General features: G+C 52.3%; 1 protein-coding gene across 1 annotated transcript; it reads left to right on the top strand.

Annotated features, from left to right (window-relative positions):
* Window positions 1–296: 296 nt before the first annotated feature.
* On the top strand, window positions 297–3,694 carry ETV7 (ETS variant transcription factor 7; the record flags this gene model as incomplete). Its single annotated transcript, XM_080358205.1, has 8 exons — window positions 297–302; window positions 1,090–1,207; window positions 1,502–1,666; window positions 1,932–2,039; window positions 2,245–2,427; window positions 2,739–2,881; window positions 3,028–3,128; window positions 3,583–3,694. The coding sequence occupies 8 exons, from the start codon at window positions 297–299 to the stop codon at window positions 3,692–3,694; spliced, it is 936 nt and encodes a 311-aa protein (XP_080214331.1).
* Window positions 3,695–9,130: the final 5,436 nt, after the last annotated feature.

Raw genomic sequence — 9,130 nt, 5'->3', positions numbered from 1 at the left:
CCCCCGGGACCGCGGCGGGATGGGACCCCCGGGAGAACGGTGTCTCCCGGTGCTGTCCTGGTGCCGGCAGCGGCGGCCGTGCAGGGGGAGACGCGGGATCACGGCAGCGGGAGCGGGGCGGGTGGGAAGCACAGAGCCCCGGGCGCTGCCCCCCGCAGCTCTCCAGTCTCCCGGGGCTCGTTTCGGTTTCGTTTCCCGGAAGGATCGCGCCGCCGCGGCCGCAGGGACGGGACCCACCCGTGCCGGGCACCGGGACAGCGCCGAGCGGCGGGAGCGGCCACCCAGCGCCACCGGGGATGCAGGTAAGAACCGGCCCCCTCCTCAATTAGGGGCTGGCAGTTGATGCCCCCGGGGGAGGGTGACCCCCCTATCCAAACGGCCTCACGGAGCCCCGAGCAGCTGGGGGGCTCCATCCTTCCCTTTTGGTACTGAGCCAAAAGCTGCTCTCACACATCTGGGGGTTCATTTTCACCCCCCTTTTCTCACTTTCCCACTCAAACCCCTCCAAGGACAATATTTCCTCTTGAAGCAAGGAAATGCCTTCTCAGATATGTGTGAAAGCAGCTAAACAGGACCAAAAAGCAAGAACACAAACCAGTACAAAGTAGTAAAAATTAAGAATGCATCTCTTATGCCCTAGAAATCTATAGGAGCGAGAAAAATATCACACATTTGGTCTGATTTTACTGGCAATCTTCTTGTAAGAGAATCACACCAATGGGAGAAAACTGAAATACCTTTTAGAGGAGTTCTAGGCAAAATATACTGCTAATTTCTTTCACTTTTATTTTTCCCGAAGCTTATTGCTTAGAATGAATCCGAAAGAGAGTTTGTGTTGCTGTCAAGCCTGTCCAGAGTTTATACGGGAGTTTCTCCATTTTCCTCACACAAAGTTATGCAGCTACTTGCAGAGATTCATCTCAGTGCTGGTAAAGCATCTAGAACTAGCATGGAAGAGCTGCAGATGGCACATGGTACCAGTTAGAAGCTCCATGAGCAGCATTTACCATGATGGAGGTGTCTCCAAAGCGAAGGCAACACCAAAGCTGGGCATTTTTGCCCCTGACACGGCTGATCTCGTTTCCCCAGGGTAAAGCGGCAGACGGCTCTTCCAGCCCCGTTGTTGCAGCTTCATTACCCACCCCGTCCCAGACTCGACGTGCACCCACCGGCGAGGGGGAGATCTTCAGGCTTCCAGGCAGGCTGAGTGAGTACATGTTGAGCAAATCAATGTATTTATGAAAAATGGAGTCTCCACAGTGTGAGACATGGTGTGTACAGACATGTTGACCCACTGAGGGATCATTCTCTGCTGTCTAGATTAGGGGGACAAGATGGACCAGTCATCAGGGTTCATTTTCTCACTTTGGGGCATTTCTGACATGTGAGCGCTTAATACAGAGGGGAAGTTTGGTGATGGAGCAGAGCAGCATCCTGCTCTGCCTCTCAGCAGCTGTGGAGTTGAAGACTGACTGGTTTCAGAGGCTGCCCCTGGTTGCAGGAATCCAGCCCTCCCTGTGGAGCAAGGACGACGTGATCCACTGGCTCCGGTGGGCTGAGAAGGAGTATTCGCTTCCGCAGACGGACAAAAGCAGGTTCGAAATGAACGGCAAAGCCCTGTGTATCCTCACCAAGGATGACTTCAGATACCGAGCTCCGAGCTCAGGTTAGACCCAGTGCGAGGGGGTTTCTGGGGATCATCCAAGTGAAGCTCTGCTCTGTTGAGTGGGACTGGATGGGTCCCAACAGATCAGGCTTGAGCTCTGCCTGGTCACTTGGGTGCTGGAGACAAGGATAAGCCTCCTCCTTTAGTCCATCTGGACTGCAAATGCCTTGGGATGGGGAATAACCTCTTACTCTGCAGCTCAGAAATCTAAGCAAAAACCTGAACTGAGTCTCTACTATAACACAAAATCATCCCTTCCCGGCAGGGGATGTGTTATATGAAATCCTCCAGTACATTAAGACTCAAAGAAGAGCTCTGGTGTGCAGCCCTTTGCTCAGCTCACCATTTGGAGAAGCCAGGAGCCCCCAGGAAGGTACGATGGACAACGGCAGCTGTCCGTCAGGCTGTCCTGTTGCACACATCTGGGGGTGACGCTCAGTCAGTTCAGCACTTGCCTCCTATGGTTGGGCTGGAGCTGTGCTGACAACCAGCCTGGGCTGTCCCTCCCCACCTGCTTCAGGGCTTCGGAAGATCTGGACCCTGCCATACTGCACCATAGGGGTTTTGTTTTATTTCAGGAACAGACTGTAGTGCTGAAGCTGCCTCAGTTTCTCTTTCCTCCTGCCTGGGTTATGTGGAACAGCCCGTGTCCCACAGCCACGCAGAGCTGCTGAACCTCTCCCATCACAGCTCGGAGGGCAGCTGCAGCTCAGGTGCCGTCTGCTCCGCTCCTACAGCCCCAGTGGATGGGAAAATTGCAGGTAAATAGGAATTTATAGCTTGGTTCCCTGGGGAAATGAGATTGTGCCTTGTCCTGTCTGCCCATCTGTTTCCCTTCTATTTATTCCCCATATCAGTGTCTGCTTCCCTGCCTCAGTTTCCACACCTGAAAAATTGTAGTTCCCTCAAGGATTTTAAGATCTAACAACAACAGTGGTGTACGTGAGCTCTGGGCTCTTCTTACATTTATTAGTGTTGCTAACATGTGCAGTCTTGTTGCTGACTGATCCTCCCTGGAGCGCGGGTGCCTTAGTGGGAGCTCTATGACTCTCTATTCCCCCTCAACGCTCAGACTGCAGGTTGCTGTGGGATTACGTGTACCAGCTCCTCTCCGACAGCCGCTATGAGCCCTACATCAAGTGGGAAGACAAGGAAGCCAAAGTCTTCCGGGTCATTAACCCAAACGGGCTTGCCCAGCTCTGGGGAAACCACAAGGTAAAAGCAGTTGGGAACAAATTTATTGTTCCTACGATGCACAATGCAAATGTCCCACATGTGGCCCGGCCGCAGACAGACCCAAACCAACTGTTGGAACTTGCTTGTACTCCAGCCCCCCACCCTCAATTCTTTTCTTCTTCCAGAACCGAATGAACATGACATATGAGAAGATGTCACGAGCACTCAGACATTACTATAAACTCAACATTATCAAAAAGGAGCCGGGGCAGAAGCTGTTGTTCAGGTGAGATGAAGCAGATCGGAAAACAGCACGGATGGGGCACGGGAAGGTGGTGAGCTCCAGATGTTGGCAGCTGCTCCGTCTCACTGGGTCCTTGATAGTCCAGGCTGAGCTGAAGTTGCAGCATCTTTGCTGTATGTTGAGTTAACGTATGGGAATGTGGTCTGTCCTGTGGCTTTCTGGTGCTGTAAGGGAGATCGAGGGCTGGTCCCAGGTCCCTCCTGTTCCCCAGTGACACCGGGTCTGAAGTTTACCTCTGGACAGGAGAAGGGGTGGAAATAAGTTGGGAGCCTCCTGTTTTCCGTGCTGGCTGCTTCCCTGGGACCAGTTTGGACTGATGCTAGTGCTGGGCTGATGAGTCCTGTGGTGCTCAGCTGCTGAGGGCAAGGGCTCCAGCGTTTACAGCCTGTGTGGGGCTGCATTTGGACACTTAAAGCCATTAAACAATGTATTGCAGGTTTTTGAAGACTCCTGGGGAGATCATCCATGAGAAATCCAGCAAACTGGAGCAGCTGGAGAACGAGGACCATGGGCATTTGAAAGAAGACCCAGTGGACGTTTCACCGTAGGAAACCTTGGAAGGCGGCATCTTCAGCACATCGCAGACAGATTTGCTCCACTGGGAAGTGCTGGCATCCCTTGCATCTCCTGGACGGACGGCACAAAGCTGGTCCTGGATTTCAAATCCTGTCCTGAGCCAAAGCTGTGAAATCTCTGGGGCTTCATTACCAAAACACACCCAGAAATTGCCCCCCAGCTCTGAAAGCCATCATGTGAGCGGGTCTTCTGCTCGCTTCTCTTCTCTCCTCCGCGAGGGAATGTGATGGTTTTGCTCTGTACGTTTTGATGCTTGCCTTCATGGTTTGCACTTGCTGGTAAAGATGTCACCGTTGTCACAGCAAGATGTGCGGAGCAGGGACCCCGGAGCACGTGCTCCTGGTCAAACAGCTGCCGAAGTGCTTGCAGAGAGCAGCGGTCCTGAGCCTGAACGTGTTGCGCTGAATCTGAGCCATTTGCCCCATTCCAGATGGACCTAGAGCGTAGATACCCTGTGTGTTTTAACTTTGCTGTCTCCTGCGGGGTTGCTCCCGTCATTAAGGATGTGAACAGATGAAATATCTACCTGAATCAGGCCTGGCCTGAGCTTCAGGTTGCCCTAAGCTGGGTCTTAACTCCTTCCCCACAATGTAATGCTTTTTGTAATTAGCTGGCTAAATAATGTGGAAAGAAACACAGGCGGTAATGAACACGAGCATACTCGTCGTCAGAGACAGGATTATTTGCTTGGAATTCGAAGCAGAAATCCCGGCAACCCCAGGCACTGTCAGTGACCTGGAAGGAACAATGCGTGTGTGGTTTTTTAAATATGAAAATATCCACTATTTCATTAAAGAAATAAAACCCTGTGGCTGTGTATGCTTAAAAATCCCACGTCTTGTGGCTGAAGGTCTGAAACGGGGAAATCCAAGCTTTCCTCATTTAAAACCAGTTCCTGTGGGGACCCAGATCTTGTTCCCAAGCTCACAACCCCTAAACCAGAACACGCCAGTCCCAGCAGCTCAGCAGGTGGGTGGATGCAGAACAAACACAGTGATTTGTAGCTACGTGGACACGCACAGATCCAGGTCGTGAAGCAGCATCGTGTTTCACGGCTGATAAGAAAAGGTGAGTTAACCCCAACCTTCGCACCACTGCAGAAATTCCCCTGCCTCAGGTCTTTGCCCTGGACCCTTGCCCAAGCCCAAGTTGCTGTGTCAGAGCTGCATCAGCACCGCTTTTGGGGTAAAAATGCTGTGAATGGGTCCAGGAACTGTCAGTCTTGTGAAAAACTTTGGTAGAGGTTTTGTGACTGAGGTTTCAATCAAAATTGGTGGTTGCCAACCTGAACCCACAGCCCCTCTCTCTGTAACTGGTGTTGCTCCTCCAAAACTCTTTTGCACCCATGAAGTGGAGATGCGGGTGGGCTGCAGCCGCCAAGAGATGGTGGTGGGACACGTGGCAGCTGGTTGGCAGAACGTCAACAGTACGACACCTCCGGAAATGTGGGCTGAGAAGTTTCACTTCCAGAAACATCACCAGCTCCTTGGCAAAATGCAAATGCTCAACAAGTCAAGTGGCGGAGGAGAAGTAAATGAGAAGTTCTGGTGGGGTAAATGAGCACAGCCTCACTGTGTCACAGCATTTGGGGGGTCCTAGCTAGGAAAGGAGATCAAAATCTCTGCTAGGAGAGGGCTGGAGGTCGCCCAGCACCCAGACAAGCTGCAGCCTGGGGATGCACCACACTGGGGTGGAATCGTGAAGCATCCAGACCTCACCCTTCCTTCTACAAAGGCTGCTTTTTGCCCCAGAGAAGGCTAAAACCAGATCTTTCTTGGGGTGAATGGAGTCACTAAGTCCTGCCCAGCCCTGAGGAACAGCTTTGGTGGGGACACAGAGCTCCTTCCTTGGCAACTGTCCCATCCTGGCCCCGCATCACTCCCAGGATACACACCCATGGGGGCGTTTTTCCTGACCTTCTCCGAAAACAACATCCCACCTGCTTTCTTGCCATGGGAAGAGCCCTGGTGACCTCTGAGCAGCCCATCGCTTCCCCAGCCTACGTGGTTTGTGTTGTCGGAGCAGGTGCCCGTCGGTGACCCCCGTTTGCTCCATGCCCGCAGGGACCGTGCCACATGCCCTCTGTTTCTTCCAGTGATGAGTAAGGATCCCGCTGGGCTCGGACGGGGATTTCCTCTCCTGCTTGGGAAGCTGCCAAATGCCCTCAACCCTCCTCGTGCCGCGGATCTTGGAGGGTGAAAATCGGGGGGCACGTTTGCAAGGACGGGCTGCAATGACGAGCTCCTTCCATGCCCTCAGGAAGCCTTCGTGTCCTTCCTGGGCGATGTGTCTCTTTCCCTGTGGTAAATAGAGGTGAGCGAGCTGAATATCTGCTGCTTTCCCGGAACAAGGACCCATCCCTTTCGGTAAACAGCCGAGTAACCGCTGCGTGTGCCGGGGTGTTTGGTGTGGGTGTGTGGGAGGGAGAGCACGCAGCCATCGTGATGTTTGCCACGGCCCAAAGTCACAACTTGGGTCAAGATTTGGGTCACTTGGGGTATCCCATCTTCAGGCTGTGTCTAGAAATGCTCCTACAAAGAGGAAAAGCCCAAAAGAAGCTGTAAGTCAATGCTGCTTCCCAGTGTGATCATGAAAATCCCCCATGAACAGGGGTGGTGCAAGGGCTCCAAACTGGAGATGGCCAAACTGCACCCCATGGCCAGGGCAGATGTGGGGATTTTGTTATATGGATGTTGCAGAGAGAAAACCAAACAAAATTGATTGTGAAACTCCTCGCCCACTGGAATCGACCTGCTTATGAAAGGACGCGGTCAGATGCTCATTAGCAGCGGGGAGCTCTTGATGGGTGGTTCAATTATTTATCAGAAGATGTGGATGCTGAAAAACAAAGCCAGGTGATTCCTAATCAATACCAGACTCTGATTCATCACCGTAAGCTCAGGAGAAACAGAGGGAAGTGGACTGGACCTCTCCTAATTATTGAAAATGATGGCACAAAAAGTTCATAGAAACAGAAAATAATCCTGGACTGTTTGAACTACCAGCTGAACCCGTTATCAGGAAAAGACTGTTTTTATCTATGAGGGACCTGAGCAGCACATAATTGCAGCTGAACACTAGGGAAAATGCAGCCCTGCTCAGGTGGAAATCTTGCCAAGGGGTTTTCCGAAGTCTGTGTAAATGCATCCGCATCCAGCCCCGTCCCTGCAAGGTGCAATGTGAAATATTGCCATCAGATGGCAAAATAGCCATGAGGATGGTGGGCAGAAGCCGGTGGGAAGGTGCAGGAAGCCCAGGGCACGATGGGGATACCTGTGGGGCCAAATGGGTCGCTGGTGCCAGAAGAAAGGCTGAAGATTTGTTTGGCCCAGGGGCAGATTGTAGATGTCAAGGTTTTTGCCCCCGGGGAGACGCACTGCCCGTGGGCCATGTGGGTATGAAGGACTCGAGTCATGGAGCTGGTCCTGTTTTGTGTTTTAGAGGGTCTAAGGGCTGTCTGAAGCACCCAGGGTGGGTTTTGGAAACATTGCAGCCCAGCCGTGCTCAGGGTTGGGTGACACCCCAATAGCCCCGTGTCCCAGAGCATCCGGGGTCCCAAAACAGCCGCGACATCCACTTTCCTGGAAGGTCCTGGGACATGATCAGGGTGATTTCTTTGCTGCATTGAAACCCTGTTTTTCTGAGAAAGTGACGACTTCTCCTTACAAAAACAACCCAGAGGAGCCCACGCATGGCATCACAACCATCAAAAACCCAACCAGACAAAAAACCCAAACAAAAACCAAACCGAAGGGCAAACAGCTGCCTTAGATAACTGGTATCACAGGGCAGCGCCTACACCAGGTAACAGGTGATTTTTATGTTGTTTTTTTTCTGCTGTTTGTCATAAGGAAATAGTTTTCTCCTCCAGCGAAACTCACGCCCACTGGTTTTCCACCACGAGGGAGGCGATAGTGGGGAACCCAGGCGGAAGCGCTGGGCGCGCTCCTGCCTGAATGGCTGCTATAAATAGGGATTAACTCAGCCCCGGGTATAAAAACAGCACCCCCAGGAGAGTCTCATAGTCCTTAGTGCCCGTGGCCAAGGAGGTTGTCTTGACATACCCAGAAGGCAGAAATACTGATGGAAAGGTAAATACCAAAAGAGCAATTAGATAATTATTTGCCCAATGTACTGGGATCAGTTGAGGCAGGATGGGGGTTGTTGCTGTGCTGTGATTACATTGGGTAGAACGATTCATTATTTGGTGGTTGGGTGGATTTTGTGTTGGCTTGGGTGAAGGAAAGTTGCCTTTTTGACCCAAAAAACAGGCAGTTTGGGGTGGCTCCAGGGCGGTTTGTACAGCTGAGATTTCGGTGTTGGCTTCCCGGGTGCTGTTCAGTGGTGGAGAAAGTCTGGTTCGGGTCTGGTTTTCTGAGGGGTGAAACTGGTTTTGGAAGCAGAACTGGCACAAAAGGCACGGGCACGGCGCTCTGCTTTTTCAGTAGTAACATCTCCTGTTTAATTTTGCTTCTACATGTGGAGGAAAAGGGCACCAGGAAAGGACCGAGGGGTCTGAGCTGGTGACAACTCCTGGAGGGGCTGCATCGCTGCAGGGTGTTCGGCCAATATTGTGGCGACTGAGGGTATTAACAAGAGCCCATGTTGCCCTTGGCTTCTCCAAGGGCTAGAAATGCCTTGCCTTTTTTAGCAGCCAATAAATACTTCAACAGGAGAAAATGAAACAATCTGGGTTGTATGATTCATCACGGGGATGGTGCTCCCGGCATGGAGTACATCGCGGGGATACATTGCAATAGGTAGATACAGGGTGTTGGACTGAATGACCGTTGAAGGTCCATTCCAACCCAAACTATTCTGTGATTCTATGACACAGCATCACGGTGTCTGGATGATGCCCACTGGCTGATACCGGGCTCTCCCCATCAGACGTGCCCGGCTTGTCTCTCCCCGGTCCATAGTTTCACTTCCTTAATTAGCGATGTCTATAGCCCGTCGTAAAACCCCAGGCGTGCAGTCTGCATAAGCAACACTCAGATAACAGCTATAAAAGGGGTTGATCATTCACCAAGAACATAAACAGTCGCAGACACCCAAGGCACCCTTGGGTTCCAGCATTAGCCAAAGTAGGGGTGATTTCTACCATGCCCAACCTGACCTTGCAGCATCCTAGGCAAAGCAAAAACCAGGCTGAAAATGTTGTTTTCCCCCACAGCAACATGCAGGCTCCGGCTGCGGTGAAGCCGCAGTGGGATGCGGGGATGCAGCCGTCGGGCAAGATCCTCTCTCTGGACAGGCAAGGGGCCAAGAAAGTGCTGGAGATCTATGTCAGGCGCTCGCTGAGCTGCTGCGAAAACACGCTGGCGAGCAAGAGAACTCTCCGGGAGAGACCCCGGGGCCGAGGGAAGAAGGCAGATGGGCTCCAGCGGTCGAAAAGCGACTTCTGC

This window comes from Nesoenas mayeri (assembly GCF_963082525.1).
Source record: "Nesoenas mayeri genome assembly, chromosome: 23".
Taxonomy (NCBI): Eukaryota; Metazoa; Chordata; class Aves; order Columbiformes; family Columbidae; genus Nesoenas; species Nesoenas mayeri.
The sequence above is the reverse complement of the archived record's forward strand: the minus strand, read 5'-3'. Positions and strand labels throughout refer to the sequence as shown.